The sequence below is a fragment of the Syngnathus acus genome, chromosome 14 (genome assembly GCF_901709675.1).
Source record: "Syngnathus acus chromosome 14, fSynAcu1.2, whole genome shotgun sequence".
NCBI lineage: Eukaryota > Metazoa > Chordata > Actinopteri > Syngnathiformes > Syngnathidae > Syngnathus > Syngnathus acus.
In genome coordinates this window covers 3967771-3991763 of record NC_051099.1, presented here as the reverse complement: position 1 = coordinate 3991763, position 23993 = coordinate 3967771, and the positions used below count along the sequence as shown (strand labels likewise).

Here is a 23993-nt window from a genome sequence, read left to right as displayed (position 1 = left end):
GACTTCGGCCTGCGTAAGGTCACTCAAGTTTACTAGAAAACAAAACTAAAGAAAGCAAATGAACACCTTGTTGTTTTCAAACAACCGCTAACCCTTACTTAATGCTAATGTGGGCTAATGCTAACCCTCTAAATTAGTGCTCTTGCTTTGAGTGCATTCCTCCGATGTCTGCACTTGTCGTCCAGCAGCAGTGGCAGCAGAAAGCGCTCGCTTCTCCTCTCGCGCTCGAAGTAAGGACAACAACTCAGGTGCTCCGACATGGACGGAATGTCTCGGAATTTCCACGTGTCCACAGCGGAGAAGGTGCTGCTGAAGTGCCACACCTGCAGACAGAAACAATTTATGTGAATTTCTTTGAGGCCGAGTCATCCTGGCAATTCCAAGAAGAATGAAGCAACTTCTGGATGCATCTTTGATTGATCCGGTTTTATTTTTGAAGACCTTGCGCTCCGCACTCCATCGAACCCCCACTTCAGGGTGGGCAGTCCCCTCCCAGCGTAGCGAGACCATCCCTCGTGTGGGCAGCAGTGTGGAGCAAACTTCCCTCATGAGACGAGACACCAGAGCCAGTTGGGACAGCGACAGACTGTCCAGGAAAGTCGCCACGTGACACAGGAGCTCAAAGGGTAGGGAGCTCAGAGCATCACAGGAAGTCACGTGACTTTCAGCGCTTAGGCTGACAGGACGTAGCTGGAAGCAGCCCAGGTCCTCCCTGAAGGAAAACATCAGATTCGGTGGATCCCACACTCATCCCAGAGCCCGGACTTGTCAAGCAGATATTGTAAGAACTCATCTGTGTTGCTCTCACGTGAAGACGACGCTGGCCTGGTGTGTGGATGGCGTGAACCTGGTTTGGCTGAAGGTGCAGCCCAAGTACGCCAGTGGACACCGGTGCTGGAACCATCCGTTGACGTTCATCTGGATGTCGCTGTGCACGTTCCTGCATCAACTGATCAGTCAGGTGATGGTCATCAAGAAATCAATCCATGCACGAGTTGATGAGACAAACTTGTAATGCGCGGCGTATTCACGCCTGCGGACGGCGTGCCCGCACACGGCGGTGAAGGCGGAGCTGGCTTTGTGATGGCGGCTGCTGACGTTCTCCAGCTGCAGTTGCAGGTGGAGCTCGCCCTGCCGGCCGGCCGTCAGGTCCGCCAGGGAGGCGACGCTGGCGAAGGGCGCCGACAGGAACTGGAAAGTCTGCGTGCCCTCGTCCTGGAGTAGGCCGTCGGTGCAAAGCGTCTCAGCAATCAGGTGACCTCGCTGCTCCTTCTCCAAAGAGCACAGTAGCGACGCCTGAGGACAGACACGTCATTATCTTCATGATCAGCTTCATTGGCGGCATTAATCAAGCGTCTGACCTGAACCTCATCCCAGACGGGCATGTTCTCTGACGCCCCCTGCAGGTCTGAGGTGTCCACAGCCTTGTGATCCCTCCTATAGAATCCCGGGTTGCGGATGCGACCCTGCTTGGCCGAGAAACTGCTGGGAACCTTGAAGGTTCTTACGGCCACAATCTTCATGGGCTCTACGTGATTGTACAGGAGGTCCTTTTTCTCGGGGGGGCGGGTGCGACAAGGGGGAGACCCTACAGGCGTGGGCTCCCTCTGCGGCACCACCAGACTTCTCTGCAACGCCCGGGACCTCTTGCTGGCCCCTGCCCGCCTCCCTGCAGCCGCCCATGGCCATGCTAAACATGCTCTCCCAGGCATTAAAGTCCCGCAGTCGATCTTCACTCACCCCCTGAGGCTCCCAGGCCAGGGCCTCCCACTCCTGCTCACTCAGTTCCTCCACTTCCTCTTCTGTCTCTTCTTTATCTTCATTTTCATCCTCAGGAATAACGCTGACTTGAAAAGGACTGAAAGACTCCCAGATCTTTGATGCAGCCTCCTTCTCCAAGGTGGCCTTCTTCTCCTGCTTCTTCCTCTTTTCCTCTTTCATCATCCTCTCCTCCTCTTGATCCTCTTCTTCAGTACACCGGGTCAGTTCTGGGAAAAGTTTCTTCATCTTCAGTGAGCAGAACAAGCGCTTCTGGTCCTTAAGCGCCAGGGCCAAGTCCAGGTCCTGGTCCTGACACGCCCCCTCCTGGCATTTCCCCATCAGGTTGCGGTGAAGGTCAGGATTCGGGTACCAGTGTGCGTCGATGGCGGGCCAACGGTTCCACTCCATGCAACAGACCACCACGCTGGCAGGGCACGCCTGCAGGTGGGTGGCCAGCTGGGCACGGGGCAGCCGGACAGGGCAGCCATAGGCGGCGTTGAGGCATGGCACGTGGGCGCAGGGGCACAGTAACAGGTGCCCCTCCTCCTTGCACGAATGGAAGAGTGCCCCGCAGTGCAGGCGGCACGCCACTAGGGCGCAGCACACGCCCGCCTCCACCCGCGCCCTGCAGCGCCGGCTGTAGCAGGACTCGCAGTGTTTGTGCTGACACACACACGAAAGTTGTATCAATCATATGTCTAAATATATTCATAAGCATATATATAATAACGCGTGAAATGGGCGAACTCTGAATATGCAAAGCAGAATCACGAATTCTTAAGCCGACGAGATGGGTCACGCTTGTCAAAATTTCATTTTTAAGCATCATGCTTCTTTGCCTCATCCAATATGGCGGCGACCTCACCGTGGTGTCTCCGTACACTTACCATTGGTTCTGGTAGACCTCGCAATCCCCGACCGGTACCGGCTGCCTACTACAAAGCGCACAGTGGAGCGGAAAGTGCCTGGCGTTTCCTTTAAGCATCTCGACTAGGAGTCAAGTTGTTCAAGTTAAAATTAGCACACAAATTCTGTCCTCTCCTTTTCAAACAGCTGCCAAAGGCGCATAAACACTCTCAAAGTCCTTGCACCTTCATTCACCTGTTACGCGCCCGAAGCCTTCAAATCACAGCAACCATTTCTTGCATGTGTTCGATATCAACGATCGACTTTAAGTGACCCACAAAAAAGAGCAGCAGCAGACCACCTGTGGAACTTTTCATGGGCCCCACGCGCAATCTATTTTTAACACCCACACACCAACACACAAACTTGGTGTGATGAACATTAAATGACCTAAATTACCAACTTGTGCTTTGGCATTAATAATTTGTAGTGACGGCATTTATGACGTCACACACTTGCCATCATCATCCATAGGAGGCTTCAAAACGCCCCCCCCCCCCCCAAAAAAACCCACTCCATCCCTTCCTTCTATTGCCATCATCCTCTCTTCCTGCCGTTAGGTGGCACTAGTCGCGCCCACGAACACACGCATAGCTTTGTCGTGCACGCGGCGTTGTCGCGGAGGCGCGTCTACGTGGAAGTGAAGACGAGGAAGAGGTCGTCCCCCCCCCCCCCCTCCCTCTTCCGCGACGTCCGCAGGCCGCTGGCGCGTGGTCGTCTGCAGCGACGGCTCGAAGCGCGAGCACGCGGCGTCCCTCAACCCGTCCGGCGTGGATCTTTTGTGTGGCGGACGGCTGAGGAGCGGAACGGAATCCACGTAACGGTAGGACCACACAACACACGCACGTACGCACGCGCACGAGCGACGTTTGCAGGGCAGACGCGAGGGCGCGCGCGCTGCAGTCGCAGAACCAGCAGCAGCAGCAGTTTCGAATTCTGTCTGCCTGTTGTGTTTTCTGACGTGCTCTGTGCGCGTGCACATCTGCAGGTCAAGTCGTGTCCCGCCATGGAGGCCAGCAGTGAGCTGGAGCATCACGTAGCCAGCGTGCACAGAGCCATCGTCTTCCTCGAGCAAGAGCATTTGACGCTGCTGGCCGGCCTGCACGTGGAGATCAGCAACCTCAAGAGGAGATGCCAAGGTGGGTGCACACACGCACACACAGGACATCCCAAAGAGGATGCTGATGTTTTGATTTTTCCGTCCTCTGGTTGGTCTTATGAGCGTTAAACACCACGAAATCATATTAGTTCACTTTGTTGCTTTCACATGCCGCTGATTTGAAGCTGTTGTGTTTCCATTTGTTGATGACCTGTATGTGTGTAGAGCTGAGCTGTGAGCTGGACTCCAGGTTCCCACACAGGACCACAGCAGGTGAGCTAGGATGTTGTCGGTATTTCTTTCGTCACGTGATTGCCACACGAAAGATTGAATTTTGTGTGTGGTTTTTTTATATGATCATCTTCTGATTGAAGCTGACCTGGCGTCACGCTGCAAGGCAGCGCAGCGTCTTCTAGAGGAGCAGCACGGCAGTGCGGCGACAGCTCGCGGGGAGCTGCGCCTGGGGGGGGCACGGGCATCAGAGTTGGGGCGCTGCCTGCGCCGGGACGAGCGTCACTTTCTGGATGAGCTGAAGCGGCGCAGCCACAAGATCAGCCTGCTCAACCGCGAGCTCCAGCTGCAGAAGGGTGCCGCGGCCGCCCTGTTTCGACAGCTCAACGCCGCCCGCGCAAAGCTGCGCCAGCAACGTGGCGCCCCCCAGCAGGGGGAACCGTTAGCCCCCCAAGACCAAGATCATGATGAAGAAGAGGATGCTGAGCTCCCATCACCGCTGCTCACCAGAGCCAGCGTAAGGGCGGAGCGGGTGCGGGCGTGCGTCCCCCAGGAGAGAGTAACGTCTCCGCAGAAGCCGCACCCCATGCCGGACCCCGCCCTCTTTCTGGTGCCCCTCCGGTACCGCCTCCTGCTGCGAGGGGGAGAGGCGGACGACTGGGAGGATGTGGATGAGGGCGGCGGCCTGCGGGGACGCGTGGACATGGGCGCAGCCGAGGGTGAGACAGCCCTATGATGTCATTTGCGTCCGGCCGCCGGACCCCTTGCGAGAGGACTTGCGATTGGCTAACATGAGCGCCGCCATGAGCAAGCTGAGCGTGTTCTTTCTTTCTTTCTTTCTTTCTTTCTTTCTTTCTTTCTTTCTTTCTTTCTTTCTTTCTTTCTTTCTTTCTTTCTTTCTTTCTTTCTTTCTTTCTTTCTTTCGTTCCAACCTGCCTTTCTGTCATCGGTGCCGACTTTGAAAATGAAATCATTGCTTGACAAACTTCTGGGGTCTTTCTTGAAGGTTTTCATTCCAAAAGATTCCATAGCACTAAATACAACAAAATTAAACTCATACTGATACGCACACATATACAACAATCAGATGTGAACACGGCTCACATCCTTTTCCTGTGCTTAAAAAGTTGGTTTAATTTTGAAAAGCCGACAAGAGGAAGTGAACTCGTCACCACCGCCGAGTGGATGCTGCGCCCCGGGCGGGGAGGCAGTGTTGCCGTAGTAACCGGCGACCGGGGGATCGTCTGACGCGCACGCGCAGATACCCGGTGTCAGCTGTTTGTTTTGACGTAAAGATGAAGAAAACCGCAACTAACGATAACATCCTTGCATTCTTGTACGTGGGCTCATTTTGTCTCAAGTTACTATTTTTAATTTGGCGTAATTCAACCTACATAGTGTGTGTGTGTGTGGCAGTGATATTGATCCTGATTTTGTGACTTAAGACGTTTAAAGTGCAATGCCAGTTGTCACTAAAAAGGGTCAAAGGTGCAGTTAAAAACTAGTAGTTTAAATTTGTTTTGATTTACTCGCACGTAACCCCCCCCCCCCCCCCCCCCCCCTAATAAACTCCAGCGTGCGCGCCGCCGTGTGCGCGTGCAGCAAGGCAGAGCGCTCCCTCGCGGCTGCCGGCTGATGTGCGCGCCGCCGGAGAACATTTTTTTTCACGATCCGCGAGCATTTGTTGAGAACATGATCGCCGACATTTGTCCCCGGGTGAGTCACCAGCACACTTGTGCGTAATTTACCAGTGAGGAGCCACGAAGACATTTTACGGGGTTTGGGGGACGTTTTTGCCTCCCTGCAGTGCGCGCGCGCTCTCGTTCTCGTCTGTCTCAAAATGGCGGAAAGGCAGCAAGTTAAGCTAGGCTAGGGGCTCGCTGAAAATTCGCACTTTTTGTGGTGTTGAAAGGTTTTGGCGGCGAGGTTAAAACTCTAGCGTTTAATTGCCAAAGATTTTGTGCTTTCGTGTTGTCACGCGTGGCCTGTCAGCGAACATTAGCGTCCGGCTAACGTTAGCCCACAAGTTGTGACGCGGAACGACGAGCTAAGTGCTAAGTTAGCATGCTAGGCTAAGCACGGCCGCCGGCCGGCTGTGCAATTGAGAGTTTGATGACGTAATTTGACGTGTTGGGCGTCGAGCGCTCATCCCAAAAGACTGACGTCGTGTGTGCAGCTGACAAGTTGTGAGTGACGCCCCGTTTGGTGCACAGCTAGAAGTATCAAGCGCCAGGTCGATTTTGTTCTTTAGGCTGCAGAACCTGTGCGTGCATGTATGTTTTTTGCAACTTGCGCACGTTCGAGAGCAGCAGCAACAGCAGCCGCCGTTGTAGTCGTGAGTTCTGCAGGTAGGCTGCCAAGCTCGCGTTGTGGAAATCTGACAGATCCGGGCGCCTTAGGAGCGCGTTGTTGAGCTAACGTCAGACGAAAAGGGCGTAGTTGTTTTTGTTGGTGGTGGCTCAGTCCTGCCTCGCCAAGATGATCAGGGAAGAAGACCGACAACAAAGATACGACAGAACCACCAAGAAGGAAAATAGGAGGCAATAGATGGAGTCCATCCACAGTTTTTAATTGGCAGTGTGAAAAGGACTCTTGGCCCTTCCTACATCGCTTTGCCTTCAGGTTGTTGCTTGGAGCTTGATTTTAATTTCCCTCGACTGGCAGCAAAGTTGAACTTTGAACATCACGTCAGAGTGAAATCAGGAGGGTGAGGAGATCGAAGGTGATCGGCGACAAAGGTTGTAGTTGAGTGACGCTCGGTCATGTTTATGGCTGCAACTTTCAACCGCTCACAGGTTTGCGGTTAAGTAGCTTAGTGGTGTTGCGTCTTCGCGTGGCTTCATGCTGCTCTTGGCATCCTTAGCATTAGCCCTGTTTTCCTTTGTGGAACACCATGTCCATCCCGTCAGCTGATGTCGAGTTTGACTCCATGCGTCGTGTGCTCCATCAAGTTGTCCTTGTGAGATGAGGTCATAATTGCCATGTGCTCCTTCTTTCAGGTGGTGGCCAGCCAGTGAGAAATCCCTTCCACTCCACTTCCTGTTCTCCGGTCCTGCCCGGTCCACTTTGCTTCTCAGTGTGTGACGATTCCCGTGCAAATCACCTGACCCACTTCAGCTCCCCGTGCGGTAGACGGCCGCTGCCGTCGTCGTCGTCGTCATGGTGCTGTCACAGAGACAAAGAGACGAACTGTAAGTGTGTAGCCTGTCTGTATCCTGTTCATCATGCAGCAGAGCATGTGAGCTGCTAGCTTTAATTGTGTGTGGTCTCCATGGTAACGCGGATTTAGAAATCGAGCCATCGCCGACTATCTGCGCTCCAACGGATTCGATGGCGCGTACTCCACCTTGAAGAAGGAGGCCGACTTGGACATGGTCAGTAAGTCAAGCGAGAACGGAAGTTCACAATCTTGGAGAATAGTCTCGACTTGACATCTTGAAATGAAGCTGCTAGCACGGCGTGGTGAAATCAGCCTGAGCTAATGTTTGCGTGGGCTTTCCAGAATGAAGACGTGGATAAAAAGTTCGCTGGGCTCTTGGAGAAGAAGTGGACCTCTGTCATCCGCTTACAGAAGAAGGTGAGGCACATTTCTCCCGTCGGCCGGCTGGTTGGCCAGCATCAACTTTGCTGGCTCTGCAGGTGATGGAGTTGGAGTCCAAGCTGAACGAGGCCAAGGAGGAGATGACCCACGGCGGGCCGGCCTCTCAAAAGAGGGACCCCAAAGAGTGGATCCCGAGGCCCCCGGAGAGGTACGCCCTCAGTGGCCACCGCGCTCCCATCACCAGGGTCCTCTTCCACCCCGTCTTCTCCGTCATGGTCACGTCCTCCGAGGACGCCACCATCAAGGTCAGTCCGGTAGAAACTCCAAAACCATCAAAAGACTGACCAGATTTGCTTTATTTTTCACCCATCATTAAACAAAACCAGTTTTCTTCCCCCAAAACACTAGTTTTTCCCCACCCAAAAGCAGATAAAACCTTGAAAGTTATGGTTTGAAATAGATCTCGTATGGTTCCCCCTTGTCAGATTGGTTCAAGTGTGTCCTCGTCACCTTACCCGCTTTACCTTGTCAGGTGTGGGACTACGAGGCAGGGGACTTTGAGCGGACGCTGAAGGGCCACACCGACTCGGTTCAGGACATCTCCTTCGACCAGACGGGCAAGCTGCTGGCCTCGTGTTCGGCCGACATGAGCATTAAGCTTTGGGACTTCCAAGGCTTCGAGTGCATCAGGACCATGCACGGTGAGTACGCACGCACGCTAACGCCGGCTCTCGCCATGTCGCCATGCTCACTCGGCCGTTTGGTGCTCAGGCCACGACCACAACGTGTCGTCCGTCGCCATCATGCCCAACGGCGACCACATTCTGTCGGCGTCCCGAGACAAGACCATCAAGATGTGGGAGGTGGCCACCGGGTACTCACCAGCGCATTAGTAACACGCGAGCGCGGCGCAGCACGCCATTTGGCAAGAAGTGACAGTTTGCCTGTGTGGTGGTGTGGGCGCAGGTACTGCGTAAAGACGTTCACGGGCCACCGGGAGTGGGTGCGCATGGTGCGGCCCAACCAAGACGGCTCGCTCATCGCCAGCTGCTCCAATGACCAGACGGTGCGCGTGTGGGCCGTCTCATCCAAAGAGTGCAAGGTGGAGCTGCGCGAGCACGAGCACGTGGTGGAGTGCATCTGTTGGGTTCCTGACAGCGCACACCCCACCGTCTTAGAGGCCACCGGTGCGCAGGTAAGAAGCCCCGCCCACCCGTGAACGCTCGCCCGCCCTTCTCATGTCCACTCCGGTCACATCCTAGAACAAGAAGAGCGCCAAGCCCGGGCCTTTCCTCCTCTCGGGATCCAGGGACAAAACTATTAAGATGTGGGACGTCGCCATCGGGATCTGTGTCATGACTCTGGCAAGTAGACGTGCTGCCAATGGAGTGCCTGTTGCAAAGCTTGTTTTTACAGCCTCCTTTGTCGCTGCCGCAGGTGGGCCACGACAACTGGGTGCGTGGCGTGCTTATGCACCCCGGCGGCGGCTTCATCCTCAGCTGCGCCGACGACAAGACTTTGCGCATTTGGGACTACAAGAATAAACGCTGCACCAAGACGCTTAACGCGCACGAGCACTTTGTCACCTCTCTAGGTCACTTGAATTAGATTTATTTTTTTTTGTTTCCTAAAAAAACCTGAATGTAATATGTCGTACGTTGTACTCTCCCGCTCATTCCTCTTCTTTGTTTCTTATTTTGGTTCTCAGATTTCCACAAGAGCGCTCCCTACGTGGTTACGGGCAGTGTGGACCAGACAGTCAAAGTGTGGCAGTGCCGTTGAGTCGGCATCCCGGCCCCCTCCCGCGGTATTCCCCCCTCCCCCCCCAGGTGACGCTTGCCCTTCGATGTAAATTATTGCGGACGTCAGTCACGGCAGCACAGTGACCGCTGGTGCTCGCCCTTGCATGGCCAATCACTTCCTGGTTTCCATAAGCCACACCCCCTTTCGTCGATGTGACGAAAAGTGGGAGACGATTGACTCCTTGTCCACAAGTGGCACCTTCCATGGGGGAGTGCGGGCCTCAAAGTGGGTTTGTGTGAGAAACTGAATGACGAGTTTCAATGTGTGCTGGCGTGCGTGTTAGTGAGTGTGGAAAGTGTGTGCGACTGTGATGTGATGATTGAGTGAACCCGCACAACCTCGATGCCCGACTCACGCATACATGCCCATGACCCCCCCCCCCCCACACACACACACACCGGTAGAGGAAAGCGCCTGCTCGTCACTTTGCTGCTTGTGTGCGTGTGTGCTGTCGTCCAGTGCTCGCTAGCTGCCTTGTTGACCCTCTTGAGGGCTGCTGCCTCACACGCGTGCGCACACACACACGTTCATTCATCTAAGAGTTGTGTATACGTATTTGTGGGTGTGATGTTTGCAGGCTCAAGAAATAAAAGGATGTAAATAACACTTTGGACATCTGCGAGTATTTTTTGTTTTTTTTCGCACTTCAATTGTGAGCATTTACGTCGGATGACTTGGATGAGATTTTTAGTCGGCATTTTTGCCCCCCCCCCCCCCCACCGCTCTTGGTGTGAAGGCGTCTCATCAATAATCTAATGGACGCTGCCCGGCCTACTTGCCGCTTGCTCAGGCAACTCCCGGCCCGTATCTTGGCAACCGTTGCCGAGGTGACCGCTGCGCAAAGGCACCGCGAGGAGGAGGTTCGTGTGAGGACCACGTGGAAGGGAGGCAACGAAGAGACAGGATGGAGGTGTCTACTGGTACCCCCCCCCCCCCCCCCGATCCCCACCCCTCTGGGTCTCCCCAGGGAGATGGAGTGATGCAGCACTTCGATCTGGGTCACCACTCTGCTGCTGCTTCCTCTGCAAACTCGCCCCTCTTCCCCTTCCTCCTTACAGCTTGCATGCTTTCCATGCCACCTTGGGTTCAGATATGTTTTATGATCAATACATTAAAATTACTACTTTAAAAAAAAAAAAAAAATCACGGCGATGATATTTGTGGATGTGAGCTTTTCCTAATAAGACAGAAACATCGCTGATCATTTCTGTGATTTTGGAAGGAGTTGCAGGTTGCCGTCAAAATCCACACGTTTCCGTGACGTCATAGCAACGAGTTCCCTCCCCCCCCCCCCCCGCACTTTGACTGACAGTTTCTCTCGCAGGGGGGCGGGGCTTGTAAGTCACGCGCTAGCCATGCAAATAACGCGCGCGCGCGCCGGCTCCGGGCGGGGCGGGCGCCCATGTGGCCCAGCAGCACGCTTGTTGTTCTCGGCGCAGATTGGCCGGCTGCCGCCGAATGCAGCCAATGGGTGGCCATCACGCGCTGCGGCCGCACGGTCTTCACCAAAACTCGGAAATGCCATCATGCGGATGGGAGGGCGTCGCGACGACCCTGACGCGGAGGCTGTGACGTCGTCTTGGTCACGCCGCGTTTCAATCAGTAAATGAACATGAAGGACAACAAAAGGGCTGGATGGTGTCGCCGATGGGGATTTGAGGAGATATATTTTGCAAGCAAAAAGCACGTGACGTGTTCCGTGTTTTGGCAGCTGCCGTAGTAAAAGGGCGGGGCAGACTGCGGGAGGGCGTGGCCTGGGACGCCTCAAAGCTTGTTGTGAGTTAGACGAGCCCCATCGCCATCTTGTCGCCCGAACACTTTGGACGAGCCCGGCCCGCTCCGCCCCGCCGAGGAGCGAGCCAGCCGGATTCACGAGCAGCCCGAGGGGACGCGGAGCTGTGCAGGCCAAGCCCACCGACCACCAGCGCCGCCCCCCCCCTAACCCCCCCGCGCTCCCGAGGGGCCACCCCCACCCCCTCCTCCCCGTGGCGCCGCACCGCTCTCCTCTCTTCTAGTCGGCCGTCGTCGTCACCTTGTCCCGGTTCGGCCATGAGTATCGACACGCTGCTGGAGGCCGCCCGCTACCTGGAGTTGCAAGCCGAGCGGGATCGGACCGAGCTGGTCGAGCGTCAGGCTGAACCGCGGCGTCTCACACACAGTAAGAACCGAGCGACGTGCCCCCGCTCCCCCGCCTGAACCTCCGATTTCGGCTTGGACTCGCGATGCACCCACTTCCGGTTCCAAGGGTGTCTTTTCATGGCATTTTTTTCTGCGCGGAAATACATGCGCGTGTACGTCGTCGCTAAAGACTTCCTGTCACGAGCTTTCCGTTTTTCCCTCTGCTTTTCTACGACCCCCCCCCCCCCCCCACACACACACACACACACACACATACACACACGCAGACACAAGTGTGACGTCAGCGGGGCCATGCGTGCTCGAAGTGTGTCACTCCCGCAATCCACTTGTCCTACTTTGAGCGGCGTGCGCGGGCAGCGAGCACACACAGGCTTTTTTACATAATAGCCAGCTTATGATACGTGCGTGAGCGGGGGAAAGAGCGGGTCTCCCTTGCGTTCACGCCCCCCCCCCCCCCAATCCTCGCCCGTCCGTGCACGGCGCTTGTTGTTGACGAGCACGGGCACTAGCGTGGAGGAGGCGAAGGAAGGAATGTGTGTGTGTGCGTGTGTGTCTGGAGGGTGACTCCTCCTCTGATGACGTGTCAGATCGAGTGAGACACCCCCCACCACTACCACCACCACGTGCCCTGCCCTCGCCTATATAGACACACACTCATTGATGGGAGGGAGAGGGGCAGGCTCCCCCTCCCCAGCCGACCGAGCTTTTCCACTCCACTCTATTACGTAATTGACTTGCGCGTGCACGCGGCATTCTGGCGTGTGGATTGTGACGTGCACGCGCGCCATTTACACGAACCAGGTTAAGCTGATCAAAAGTGCAGCAAAATGTGTCGGATGGGTTTTATAATTGAAAAAATTCCCGCTGATGTTGATTATCTCCACGTTGGTTCACATTTTACATAGACATCGGCATGCCATATTGGCACGTGTGTGGGCGTGCGTGTGAGAAATGAGGAAGTCATGTGATTGGCTCGACATTGCGTCAGATGTGGGCGACAGGCCCTGGAACGCGTTGGAGGAATCCCTGCAATGGGGATGCTCCCATCATGGCCGCTGTTTCCATGGTAACTGGGTTTTTACACACGGATTCCCACACACACATTTTCTATGAAGCTGTTATTCACTCTGCAGCCTGTTGATGACATCACAACTCATTTCCTGTCCCCCCTTTTTAGATGAGGAGCAGTGGAAGGTGACGGTACTCATCAACCAGGAGGCGGAGTCAAGATGCCTGGAGCCACTCCCACCGCAGCAGGTCGGAGCCGACCTTGTCAGCCGGGGCGAGCAGCCGCCGTGCCCTGCGGCCCCGCCCCCTCGGCCGCCGCAAGCGCCCGTCGCCGTCATCCCCGTGATGCCGGTGGTTGCTGCAACGCCTGCGCCCCTCCCTCTGGCCGCGACCGTGCCCCACGGCCCGCTGCTGGCCAACAACTCTTCTCAGTCCCCCCCGCGGGCGCCACCCCATCAGCTGTTGTGTTCCCCCCATGTCAAAATGGACGGCGTTAACCGGCTAATCAAATGCAGCCCATCGCAGCAGCCTCAGGTTCATATTCGGTACCCGCCCCCCGTGTGTGGCGACGGGTCGGCCGTGGGGCCCGCTCTGGTGTCCCACCAGGCTCAGCCCTTGTCCCACCTCAAGACCAATGGACTCACGCTGGATGACATGAAAGGAGGGGCCAATGCCAAGAGGAGGCCTGGAGGGTCAGTACCCCAAAATAAGTCACAAGTTGTATATTAACATTTTGACAAAAGAAATTTGGGTATTTAAAAAAAAAAAAAAAAAATCCAAAAAGCGCCACATGCATCTCTGCATGCACTAGAGTGTGTTTGTTGTGTGTTTTCAGAGCGGGAACTAGGGAGGTCCACAACAAGCTGGAGCAGAACAGGTGAGTTCCGAAAAAGGAGGACAATCAACCACTGGGTAATTGTGGATGGCGGGCAAAGTGTTGCTTGAACACAAGCGTGAACTTGATGTTTTTTCAGGCGCGCTCACCTGAAAGAATGTTTTGAGACGCTGAAGAAGAATGTCCCAAACGTGGATGACAAGAAGACGTCCAACCTCAGCGTCCTGCGCAGCGCCTTGCGTTACATCCAGGTACCGCCCGAGGACGGCGCCATCGCCTTTCTCGCGCTCTGATTGGCGCGAATGTGGTCGCCTTCTCACCATGGCAACAGTTGCGACGCGCGCCTGGAAAGAAGTGAAGTGAAAGGAGGCGGGGTCCAGTCACAATGCAACGCGCAGGCAGCTGTTGCCACGGTGATACAGGATGACATAATCACTAAAGAGCTCACTTACCATCCAGGGCTAACTTCCTTTTCCTTTCATCGTCCTTTTCACCCCAAAATATTTTTTAAATAATCACTAATACATACACAAAACTCTCATATTTAGTATTTAGTCATATGTTTAAAAATATAGATTTATGCAAAAAGCCGTACATGTCATTAGCGTTTAACTTCAGGAAAGCTAACGTTGTCGCCACCACGCGTCTATCATGGTGGGCTGAAAGCAGCGCTTGATTTTGCAGACACTGAAGCGCAAGGAGAAGGAATACGAGCACGAAATGGAGCGGCTGGCTCGGGAGAAGATAGCCACCCAGCAGCGTTTATCTGAGCTGAAGAAAGAGCTGAGTCAGCGGATGGATGCGCTGGAGATCGAACGCCTCATCCGGCAAAGCATCCAGCCCGAAGACGACCAGGCGTCCACTTCCACTGCCTCAGGTACGTCGCGTCATACCTCGCTCAGCTGACTCAGCTTACTCGCCACCGTGCAATTAGGGGCATTTATTTTTGGTGTCCGTTGTCGACAGAAGGCGAAGACAACTTGGAGCAGGATGGCGAGGAGGCTCCGGCCGGCGTTCCGGCGCCCATTCTACAGGCGCCAATGCTGGCTCCCCACCTGTCCATCCAGCACACAGCCCTGCTGGCCATGCCCCCCTCGTCTTCAGCCGCCCCTCCCCCTCAGGGCCCGCCACCGCCGCCCACTGTCATCGCCCATGCCGCCGTCCCCCATCTCCCCGTCTCGTCCGTGTCGCACCCCTCCGTCATCCAGGCCGTCAGCCACGCCCTGCCTGCCAATCACAAGCACCTCCCACACATCGCCCCATTGCCGGGCCCCACCCCCATCAGCCACATCACGGTGCACCCAATGGCACGCCTGGGGGCGCCCCTCCCTTCCCGCCTTCCCACCCTGTACCCGCAGGTGTCGGTGTCTCAGCCCGCCATGGTGGGCCACATCACGCACACCTTTGCCCATCACGCGTTGCCCCGCGTGCAGCCCCCTCCTCAGCCCGGCGCCAACGGCGGCATGGCGAGCCAGCAGGCGGCGGCGCTGGCAAAACCCACCGCCGTACTGGCGCCCCACCCTCAGCTGGTGGGCCAGGCAGCCGTCACCATGGTAACAGTGCCCACCTTCCCTGTCAGCACCATCAAACTGGCTTGAACGCCGCTGCGCCTGTACGGAAAGTGACGATGATGTCACCGTGATGATGTCACACGCATCAGACCCTCTCGGGACTAGACAGAACCCCAAAAATGATGGACATGTTCCCCTGCATAACTGCAATTGATTTTTTTCTAGTTACTTTTTTGGTGGGGGTGATGATAGCCTGCATTATTGTGCTCAGGCCAAAGCATCGCGCATCGCTTTGGCACCATCTTTGGTCCTAGGGACTACGTCAAAGTGACTTGAGGAGCTTGATGCAGTGCTTTGCAAGGAAAGATTGTCACAGCGCCCCCTGGTGCACAGCACACAAACGACAAGTGACTGAGCATAAACAAAAAAGTTTAGTTGCAAACCTCCAACTCTGAAATCATGAGTTTGATTTTAGCTTTTTAAATTGTGTGATACTGCGTGAAAGAATTTTTTTTTTTTTTCTGCAACCCATTTTCTGCGTTGGAGTGATAGCGGCTGTGCCAGCATGCTTGCGCTTGCGTGTGCCTACACTTAACCTCTTCATCACTGTGACAAAACACACACACACACACCAAGCAAATGAAAAACAGTCAAAGTTTAGATTTTTTGCTCTTTGGGACTGAACGTGGACATTTTTTTGGAACGAAAACAGCGTTTTGTCTTTTCTTGCTAACGATGTAATTTTTTTCTGTTTGTGATTCCATTTGCGTCGTGTCATCATGTGGACGGACTTAAATGTGATGCACGTTGGAGCGGCGGACTTGTTTTTATCTTTATTCTGATTCTGATTATTAACGCTGCTTTGTGTTGTGGTGGTGCATGTTTGCGGGACCATGTGGAAAGCGGGCGGGTGAACAAGACGTTGGACCTCACGCTATATATATTGATATTATATATTAATACGAGCACGGCTGTTTTCCCTATGGCGAAAGTGTTAAGTTATATAAAAAGGCCTGAGCACTGTGGGCCGTCAACATTAATCCGAAAGATTCTTAATAAATAAATATTATTACATTTACAACACTCCTTTGTCGCCTGCTCTTTCTAATACTTTTTTATTTAACAGCCACTAGATGGCAGTAGAAATAATGAAAAAGACGCCAAATGAAACATGGATGTTTCGCACAGGTCTGCCGAGTGCTTTCATATGCGGCTGCTTTGCATCTGCTCCTGAATCCTCTCCAGAAGCGCCTGCATCCTCCTCAGCTGCAGTGCAACAGCAAAAGGTCAACAGGAAGGTCATACCGCTTGCGAGCTGGCGCAGGGCGAGGTGAGCAGCGTACCTCCTGGTCTTTCTCAAAGATGAGTCTTTCCTTTTCTGTGTCGAAGTCAGCGAGCGGCAGCGGGACGTCCAGGTGGCTTTCTTCTTGGTACTTCTCACGCAAGCTACCCGGAAACAAGACGATAAAGATTAAGGAGATGATGTGGATGGCGTGGCCTTCATTCCCTCCCACAACCTGCGCTTGCGGTTTTGGACGACCATGCGCGTCATGTTCCGGATGCAGTGGGCCCGGTAGTTCTCGTAGTGGCACTCGCGGGTCACGTCCTTCAGGTCCTGCATGTGAGTCCTCACCAGCATATCCCGAAGGAGTAGGAAATCCGAGTGGGCCGGACTCTCCACTGCGACACACACGGGAAGTTTTGTTTCTCCAAGCTGTGTGGAAAATATCGAGGTGACTCCCGCTGTTACCTTCCACCACTCCCCAGGGGTACGCGCGACCTTTGAACCTGCGGCCTTGACTCTCCACCAGGACGTTGCTCCCGATGACAGCGAAGGGGACGCTGTCCTGCGCGTGCACAAAACAACTCGTCGGCCGTCGCACACAAACGTCATCCGGCTCGCTCGCTGACCTTAAGCAGCCGGTCCCGCCTCTTGAACTCTTCGTCCTCGTCCGAGTCGCAGTCGGCGAACTGGTAGATGTTGATCCCGAAGCGACGCAGCTCCTCACGGATCTAAAAAGGAAGCAAAAGTCACTTTTGGGGAAAAAATGATTGCATTGGCGCAAAAATCTATCCAACATGACGTGTTAGCATTAGCGCTAGCATGAGGGCCCTACCTTGATTTTCTTCTTGTACACCTCAGCCCGCGTCAGGCTGTCAGCTTTGGCCAAAACGGGAACGATGTTGACTTTTTCGTGCAGTGCCCGCATGCACTCAACGTCCAGAGGTCGCAGGCTGCAGGCACAAATCAGACGGCACTTGAACGCACCAGCATCTCGACTTCCAACACGACCGGAAACAAGGAGTTTAGCCTACCCGTGTCCGTAAGGAGGGATGAAGTAGAGGCAGCAGTGCACGCGGTTGTCTTGGATGTTGCGGCGGTTGAGGCCGCTCTCGTCTCGGAAGAATTGATCGAACTGCTGCTCCACGTAGTCTTCCAAATGCTTCCAGCTAGCGCGTGGGAGACCAGGCGTCAAAACAAAAACCCCGAGTGTCAAAGTCACGTGAAGGAGCTCATGGGTGTCAGACCTTTGCATATTGTTGACGGCGTCGCCGAAGCCCGGCGTGTCGATGATGCTCAGCCTCAGCTTGACGCCTTTCTCCTCGATGCTAACCGTGTGCTTCACTATGCTCACTGTCTGACTGATGCGCTCTGCGAGGACACACACAACAAGCTAATCACGGACAGCTAGTCGATTAGCGATGTCATCGACAACTTTCTTGCGTCTAAAAATAATTGACGATGATTAAAATGGACTCTGGGCCCGTAATTTGTTGGATGGTTCCGAGCTGCTGACCTTCGGCGTTGGGAATCTTTCGGTCTTTGTAAAGGTCGGTGAGGAAGAGGCTGTTGATCAGCGTGGACTTTCCCAGGCCGCTCTCTCCTGCTCAGTTAGCATCGTTATTAGCGTTTCTGCCACGAAGGACGACGGTCATATGTGAAGACTCACCTGCCACCATCAGCGTGAAGGTGAAGCCTTTCTTCACTGTTTTTCGGTGAACCTGATTGGGCAACGCGGCAAAGCCGACGTACTCTTTATCCTGATCCTGAACAAACGCGAAAGAATTTAGCAAGTGGCGCCTCGAGATGCGAGCATTTGCTGGGTTCTCACCTCTGCCGAGTCATAGGGGTCGAAAGATCCCCAGGGGCTGTGCGGGCGGGAGGCGGGGCTAAGCGGTGAGTCCAGCGAACGCCGTGACACAGTCATCCTCCCGGAGAGCGGGAAGGACCAATCGGAGACCCTCGGTGACGGGGGCGGCGTACCTGGAAGACCGCGATGCCGTCCGTTGGCGCCCGCCACCTCCGTCCCGCGCCGGGCCGAGGAAAGAGTTTGCGAGGCGGGGGGCGGAGCCCTGCTGGCAAAGGGGAAGTGGTCCTCGTCTTTCACTCGCAGACTGGACAGCTGAGACAGGAAGAGGCGGAGTTATGCAACGGCATGGTGTAACGGTGTTTAGTACAATTGCCTCGCAGGTGGGAGGTTCACGGTTCCAATCTCAACTCTGGGCCTGTGACTTGCCTCTAAAAAGCTTGGAAAAGGACGGCTGGAGTCAATCGTCAGCTGACAGAACCCGAGGTCAGGCGGGCTCACTGCAGGCCACGTCTGGCCTCCTTTTTGCCATCATCTCGCATTACCCACAAAGCTTTGCACTCACTTAATCCCGCTTTTAATGCTACCGCCAGGGGTGGGGGTGGAGATAAATTGAACACACAACGCACACTCTTCAAACACACGTTACAAACACAACCTTTGTAGACAACAGCTAATGTTGCTTACCTCCTTCTCTGACAAAGTTGCAGCTGTTAACGTGCCATGAAATGAATAGGCAGGCATAAGCTTGTTAGTATAGAAGAGCATGTAAACAAACAACATACCTGTAATGTAAAGTCATAAAGATATACTGTAAGTAACTATAAATATGCAAGCAGGTGCGCCAGCCAGTGTGCAGGAAGGTCAAATTGTGCCCCAGTGCAAAGGAAGGTGGATGGAAAGCTTTCATCCCAGAGTTTAAATTCAACAAGTAGAAGTGGAAGAGCTAAATTAAAAGTCAAATTAAATTCGTACCTTTGGTGTTGCTGCGGAAGCGAACCGGCGAGGACATGTGCTCCATGGTGAACTACACGCTCGCACCGCCGCGTCGACACTTGACTGGACCGCGCGTCGGTGGGATTATCCAAACTCACACTCCATTTCAGAAGAGGGCGCTAACGCACCTCAAGTTGTTTGCCCACCGCCAAGAAACAGAAGTAGAAGAAGAAAAAACATGGCTTCCAATTTAAACACAGACTGATTTGGACTTTTTTTTTTTAATTTTTAGTAAACGTTTCGTAAATTCCGTCGTGGCAACATGAAGTAAGTAGCTGTGTGTTTATTCTAATTGTTCTTTATCATTTCTTTGTGTGTTTCTCGTTTTTCTCTGTACTCTTACTCGACCATAGGAATGAATAAATTGGCCCTCTTTTTTATTCGAATTTCCACCGATTCGTGCACAGAACTCGCCACTACCAACAATTATTTCGATAACTGATGAATCTGTTTTTTTATTCATCACAATCAGACGAAAAATGTTTCATACTGAAACACAGTTTGAAGGGAACAAATATGATGCTGTGTGAACATTCCAGAACTCTGAATTTATGAGTTCAACATTAATTAAAACAAGCTATAGACCACTAAAAAAAACAAAACAATTGTGTGTCATGCAATATCTGAAAAATAGGCCTTATTTTAGAAAAATAACACTTGAAGCACATTAAACCCTTAGCACCATTGTGGTGAGTGCAAATTTATTTTGCTTACATATCACATTTTGACACAGCTTCAGCGTAATTCACTTAGAGCTGTAAAAGTAAAACATACACAAATACATACTGAACAGCGTAGTTGTTTTTCTTTTTGCTTTTCTGAAAAGAAACTTTGTTGTCATACTTGAAGATAAATAAGTATACAACACCCTTGACAAGATGAAGCAGTCACAGCAAAGATCGGTCGTCCTTTATGGTATTGTTCCACAAGACTCGGCAGATCCTCCTGGACCTACTTGATGGTAGACTGGCAACTTGTGAACATTCTGTTTGGTTTTGTGTTTCTCCCGAGGGGTCTTGTCCATGTCCGTGACTTTCGGGGGTGTTTGAAGACGTGCTGGCGTTCACATTTTGTTGTGCAAGTTCTTGATTCACATGCTCATAAGTGTTCTGAGGTATGCAATTTGCGCTTTCAGGAAGTTGCTGATTGTTCTCGTCATCGGGAGATGTCACGGGACTCTGAGAAGAAGTGGACGAGGCTTCCACTTTTGAACTGTGTTGGCGGTTCTCCCAGAAGGTTCCGCTCAGTTGCTCCATTTCGGAACGGAGAGGCAGGCGCATGTCCAGGTGCATGAGCAGATTCTCCAGCCACTCCTCCAACTTGGAAAAGGAAGGCCTGCCACAGGTTTGTCAAGATCATAATCCCAATATTTACAATGTGGTGAAAGTATGCCGAGGTTACCTTTGATCAGCATCCAAGTCACAGCAGATGGCAGCAAGCGGAAGGAAGGCCAAAGGGCACTGGGAGGGCTGGTGCCGCTCAATGAACGCAGACACGTTCAAACCAAAGTCGTTACTCCGAGGAAGGAAATCTGGGTCGGCACTCACTCGTCCTATAATCTGAAAAATATCCAGAGTGTTTTACTATGACCCATTCCATATTGTTTTTTTTAGCTCACTGTGTACGAGGATCGGGCATCATTTCAACTTGGCTACCTCACAAATCATGATTCCGAATGAAAAGATGTCCACACGTTCGTCGTAGCTTTTCCCTGAGAGGCGCAAAGACACCACGTCAAGCATTCAAAGTGAAGCTATATTCTATTTCATAATTGTTCATGTCTCACCGTGGATCATCTCCGGTGCCATCCAGTAAGGGTTCCCAACCACTGTGTAGCGCTTCCTGCGGTCCGGCTTGCGTAGCTCTGACAAAGTTCCCTTGGGAGGTTGATCCAGAGAAGGCGTTCTGCTGCGGTTCCTCTCTGCAGTCACCAAACGAGCAAGACCAAAATCTGCAACCACGACGGACTGATCCTAGATGTAGATGAAAGCAAGCAAGCACTATGAGACGAGCAGTCATTTATGCAAAGAACTACAACCATCAGTTTACCTCTTTGACCAGGCAGTTGTGTGAGTTTAGATCCCGGTGGATGACGTTCATGGAGTGTAAATAAGCCTATGAAGGAGAAATATAAGGTGAGATGATGATTTGGTCATGGACCTCGAGCATAGACTCACCATTCCAGCGGCAATGTCTTTGGCATAACTCACTCTGATGTTCCACGGAAAGTTATTGTCCTACCAACCAGATAGAGATCAAACATTAGCATTAGCATGCTTGTTACTCACTGTGCTTAAACATCTAAGCGTTCGAGGAGGGGAAAAAATGTACTGTACCATTTTGGCAATGGTTTCTCTGAGCGTTCCTCCCTGAATATATTCGGACACAAAGTGTATGTGCTTGTCCTTGTAAAATAGTCCAATGAACTTGAGGACATTGGGATGATCCAGACAGCGCATCACCTTGACCTGATCACCAGACACAAGATCAATGGACAGTCAAGATGAAGTCGTTTGATGAAGGACATTTACCTCCTTCAGGAAAGTCTTGTGCGTCTCCTCATCAAAACGTATCAACTCTTTCATCACCATCACTTCTCCTGTCTCCTGATGTGTCACCTTCACAGCCACATGAAGATTTGCATTTGGTGGGAAAGATTGTCACATTCGTACCTTACCTTGACGGCCTGTCCAAAGAAGCCCCTGCCTAGAACTTCTCCGTGGATGAGATCAGAAGGCCTGAAGATGCGATAGGTTCGATCGACGGGGTCGTTACGTAGAGACTCGGAGCGTACCATGTCTTTTTTTTGGGAGAAGAGTGACAAGGAAGACTTTTCGATGCTGCAGCTGCGCCTGATGGAGGAAACATGACTTAGGTAGATGGTTTTGGTGGATCAAAGACAGTCAGGAACTCATCTTACAGGATGTTTCGTGATCGCATTCCCATGGTTCCGTGATGGTGAGGCGACATTCTGGTTGAGTCCGGCGTCTCCGCCCCTGAGCCGGGCTCCTCCTCCAGGTTTGGTAGCACGTGTGTCGAAGGCACTTTCTCGCAGACACAGTTCAAGTCTTTGTGATCGTCGGTGGAGGTCTTGGAGCGTGGATTGTGTTCCACGGTCAGCTGCAGTTGTCTGCTTGTGTCCTGGATCACATGCGCTACCTAAAGCAAGCAAGGTTGACCTTAGCTTGGCTTCACTTTGTCAAGTTTATCATGGTTGGTTCATGAAGCCATCAAGAACCTTGTTGGGGCAAACGTTGTGGACAGGAATGCCGTTGACTTCCAGAATCTTGTCTCCAATGTGGAGCGAAGACAGCATGTCAGGACCAAGAGCGTCCGAGTCTAACCTGAAGGAGGATGATGTGGATTGGAAATCGAAACCTGAAAGTCAGGATGTCTGCTAAAGTTTGACTCACGCTGTGACGGTAACTAAAGGACCACTTTCTTGACTGAGTCCAGTTGCCACCTTCAGACCTCGTTGGCCTTCTGTCTGTGGAGGAAGTGACACCAGCGCCACCGTGTGGGGGCTCTTGATGGGTTCCGACGAAGGCGACGATGCGGCACCCTGACTGAAACACTGACCACTGGGACGCAAACAACAACTCAACGACCCAAAGTAACAGAAAGACCTCAGAGATGGAATGTTGACTTACCAGAAGAGTTTGGAATGCTCCACAAGTGTGTAGCTGTCTCCATCTCCAATCAATATCTGACACGTCACACACTTGAAGCATTCGGGGTGGTACTTCTGATCTCCAGCAACCTGTCGGTACATGTTTTTTTTTTGTTATTGTTTTTTTTGCCATTTTGTTTTTTCGTCTCCTGTTGTTAACCACTTTTTGAGATTCTTCCGTCTCGAACCTCTGTTTGCCCTATCGGTTAAAGTTCGGAGCTTCTGCCCTCGTGACAATTTGCGCATGAAGGTTATGAAGTGCTGCATTGTCAGGAACTTTTCATAGGACGCTCTTTCACCACGTCACAAGACTAACAAGTTTTTAGTTAATCGCAGGAAGTCACACTGCTGAAGATTTGCTTTGGGCTGGATTTTGTTTCGATGCAGTAAGACTTAAAACATCACCGGTATTTTCTCAGTTGTCAGTGACATCAGTACAATGATGTCACTGAATTGAAATAAATGCTTAGTCACCATGACAAGTCCCGGTTGGAGTGCCTCAGCGCAGCCGTGACAGTTCTCGCCGTAACGCTGCCAGTAGTGCTTCTTGCAGTACAGTTGCCCGTCCCGCTCGAAGTACCAGTGAGACAGGTTGCAGCTGCATTCCCCGCACCTGTACACCAGAGGGCAGCATAGCTTCAGATCAGAATTTACAGCTTCAGGTGTATTTTATCCGTGGGCAGTTGGCATGTTTCTGGTAGCTTGGTTGAAAGTTCTAGGTCCAAGTTTTGCTGGGATGATCTTCTTCTTCTTACACAAGCAAAATCCTTGGATTAAAATTTAACAACAATGGAACTGGATGTCCACCATAAAGGAGTTGTTGTGGCTAATCTACAAAGCGGCACAAACGCAGTGTGCGGCCACTTCCTGAATGACTCCACCTCGTTTCCTCTCCTTCCTCTCGTCGTCAAGCACATGTACAAGAGCGCCACCCATCACTCTTGAACAAAAGCAAAAGTAAAGAAGTTGCCGCTCGTTCGCTCGATCCAGGAAGGAAATGTGTGTATTGCAACTTGTGTGCATTGTTGCAAAAAGTTACACACATAAGCTGATAACCGTCGCTGTTTCTTACCGTCCTCTCATCCCACGTCGAAACCTCAGATCCCGCCGAGACATCTTGATGGCGTCCCGTCAATGCTTAGCCTATTAACGTTACCACAAAAAGCAAGAGAAGAAGAAGAAAAACCTGCTCCATGGGCAACATCTTGGGCGAGCTCACACAGGTTGCTTTCCTCTGTGTGTGTGTGTGTGTGTGTCAACTTCCTGCTAATGTGAGCGGAGTGAAGAAAAAAAACAAAAAAACAGGATCCACTGACACCAGATGGTGGCCCCTCCTCTGGTGGACTCATCCCAGTATAGAACCTAGACTCCACCTTCCTGGTCCTGTTACGTCCTGCTTTGGAT

At 52.7% G+C, this 23993-nt stretch overlaps 6 protein-coding genes across 13 annotated transcripts; 3 read left to right on the top strand and 3 right to left on the bottom strand.

The window, feature by feature from the left end:
- Window positions 1-9: 9 nt before the first annotated feature.
- On the bottom strand, window positions 10-2928 carry LOC119133770 (F-box only protein 40-like). Its single transcript, XM_037269919.1, is given in 7 exon segments — window positions 10-323; window positions 442-712; window positions 809-940; window positions 1010-1296; window positions 1362-1605; window positions 1607-2424; window positions 2649-2928. Coding segments are annotated over 7 exon segments (1950 nt in total). The 5' UTR covers window positions 2652-2928; the 3' UTR covers window positions 10-128.
- A 382-nt stretch (window positions 2929-3310) lies between these two features.
- On the top strand, window positions 3311-5053 carry LOC119133771 (coiled-coil domain-containing protein 92-like). Its single transcript, XM_037269920.1, has 4 exons — window positions 3311-3490; window positions 3656-3806; window positions 3992-4039; window positions 4141-5053. Exons 2-4 carry the CDS (start codon window positions 3674-3676, stop codon window positions 4731-4733), a joined length of 774 nt encoding a protein of 257 aa, XP_037125815.1. The 5' UTR covers window positions 3311-3490; window positions 3656-3673; the 3' UTR covers window positions 4734-5053.
- A 521-nt stretch (window positions 5054-5574) lies between these two features.
- Window positions 5575-9952, top strand: LOC119133803 (lissencephaly-1 homolog A-like). 5 transcript variants are annotated; one of them, XM_037269957.1, is made up of 11 exons: window positions 5575-5713; window positions 6997-7188; window positions 7287-7371; window positions 7500-7574; window positions 7637-7843; window positions 8071-8239; window positions 8310-8412; window positions 8505-8733; window positions 8801-8902; window positions 8976-9132; window positions 9247-9952. In XM_037269957.1, the coding sequence occupies exons 2-11, from the start codon at window positions 7157-7159 to the stop codon at window positions 9318-9320; spliced, it is 1233 nt and encodes a 410-aa protein (XP_037125852.1). In that variant the 5' UTR covers window positions 5575-5713; window positions 6997-7156; the 3' UTR covers window positions 9321-9952. The 5 variants fall into 5 exon arrangements, with proteins under 5 accessions (XP_037125852.1, XP_037125855.1, XP_037125853.1 ...); XM_037269960.1 differs by lacking the exon at window positions 5575-5713 and adding an exon at window positions 5819-6183; XM_037269958.1 differs by lacking the exon at window positions 5575-5713 and adding an exon at window positions 6190-6345.
- Window positions 9953-11114: 1162 nt separating this feature from the next.
- LOC119133801 (max-binding protein MNT-like) lies at window positions 11115-15917 on the top strand. 2 transcript variants are annotated; one of them, XM_037269953.1, is made up of 6 exons: window positions 11115-11499; window positions 12658-13180; window positions 13324-13365; window positions 13463-13574; window positions 14008-14200; window positions 14293-15917. In XM_037269953.1, the coding sequence occupies exons 1-6, from the start codon at window positions 11391-11393 to the stop codon at window positions 14919-14921; spliced, it is 1608 nt and encodes a 535-aa protein (XP_037125848.1). In that variant the 5' UTR covers window positions 11115-11390; the 3' UTR covers window positions 14922-15917. The 2 variants fall into 2 exon arrangements, with proteins under 2 accessions (XP_037125848.1, XP_037125847.1); XM_037269952.1 differs by having other exon boundaries at window positions 11116-11499; window positions 14290-15917.
- Window positions 15918-15935: 18 nt separating this feature from the next.
- LOC119133802 (septin-5-like) lies at window positions 15936-18960 on the bottom strand. 2 transcript variants are annotated; one of them, XM_037269956.1, is made up of 13 exons: window positions 18899-18960; window positions 18611-18633; window positions 17948-18238; window positions 17786-17882; window positions 17633-17719; window positions 17364-17487; window positions 17151-17285; window positions 16952-17069; window positions 16746-16847; window positions 16585-16681; window positions 16352-16514; window positions 16178-16280; window positions 15936-16100 (listed from the first exon to the last, which is right to left on the bottom strand). In XM_037269956.1, exons 1-13 carry the CDS (start codon window positions 18942-18944, stop codon window positions 16038-16040), a joined length of 1449 nt encoding a protein of 482 aa, XP_037125851.1. In that variant the 5' UTR covers window positions 18945-18960; the 3' UTR covers window positions 15936-16037. The 2 variants fall into 2 exon arrangements, with proteins under 2 accessions (XP_037125851.1, XP_037125850.1); XM_037269955.1 differs by lacking the exon at window positions 18899-18960 and having other exon boundaries at window positions 18611-18702.
- A 395-nt stretch (window positions 18961-19355) lies between these two features.
- On the bottom strand, window positions 19356-23863 carry LOC119133798 (LIM domain kinase 1-like). 2 transcript variants are annotated; one of them, XR_005100194.1, is made up of 16 exons: window positions 23662-23863; window positions 23064-23202; window positions 22570-22679; window positions 22333-22500; window positions 22158-22263; window positions 21840-22078; window positions 21597-21771; window positions 21451-21537; window positions 21256-21387; window positions 21097-21156; window positions 20969-21034; window positions 20706-20892; window positions 20575-20630; window positions 20321-20478; window positions 19713-20254; window positions 19356-19672 (listed from the first exon to the last, which is right to left on the bottom strand). XR_005100194.1 is itself a non-coding variant. In XM_037269950.1 (15 exons), the coding sequence occupies exons 1-15, from the start codon at window positions 23703-23705 to the stop codon at window positions 19807-19809; spliced, it is 2175 nt and encodes a 724-aa protein (XP_037125845.1). In that variant the 5' UTR covers window positions 23706-23863; the 3' UTR covers window positions 19356-19806. The 2 variants fall into 2 exon arrangements, 1 of the variants encoding a protein (XP_037125845.1); XM_037269950.1 differs by having other exon boundaries at window positions 19356-20254.
- Window positions 23864-23993: the final 130 nt, after the last annotated feature.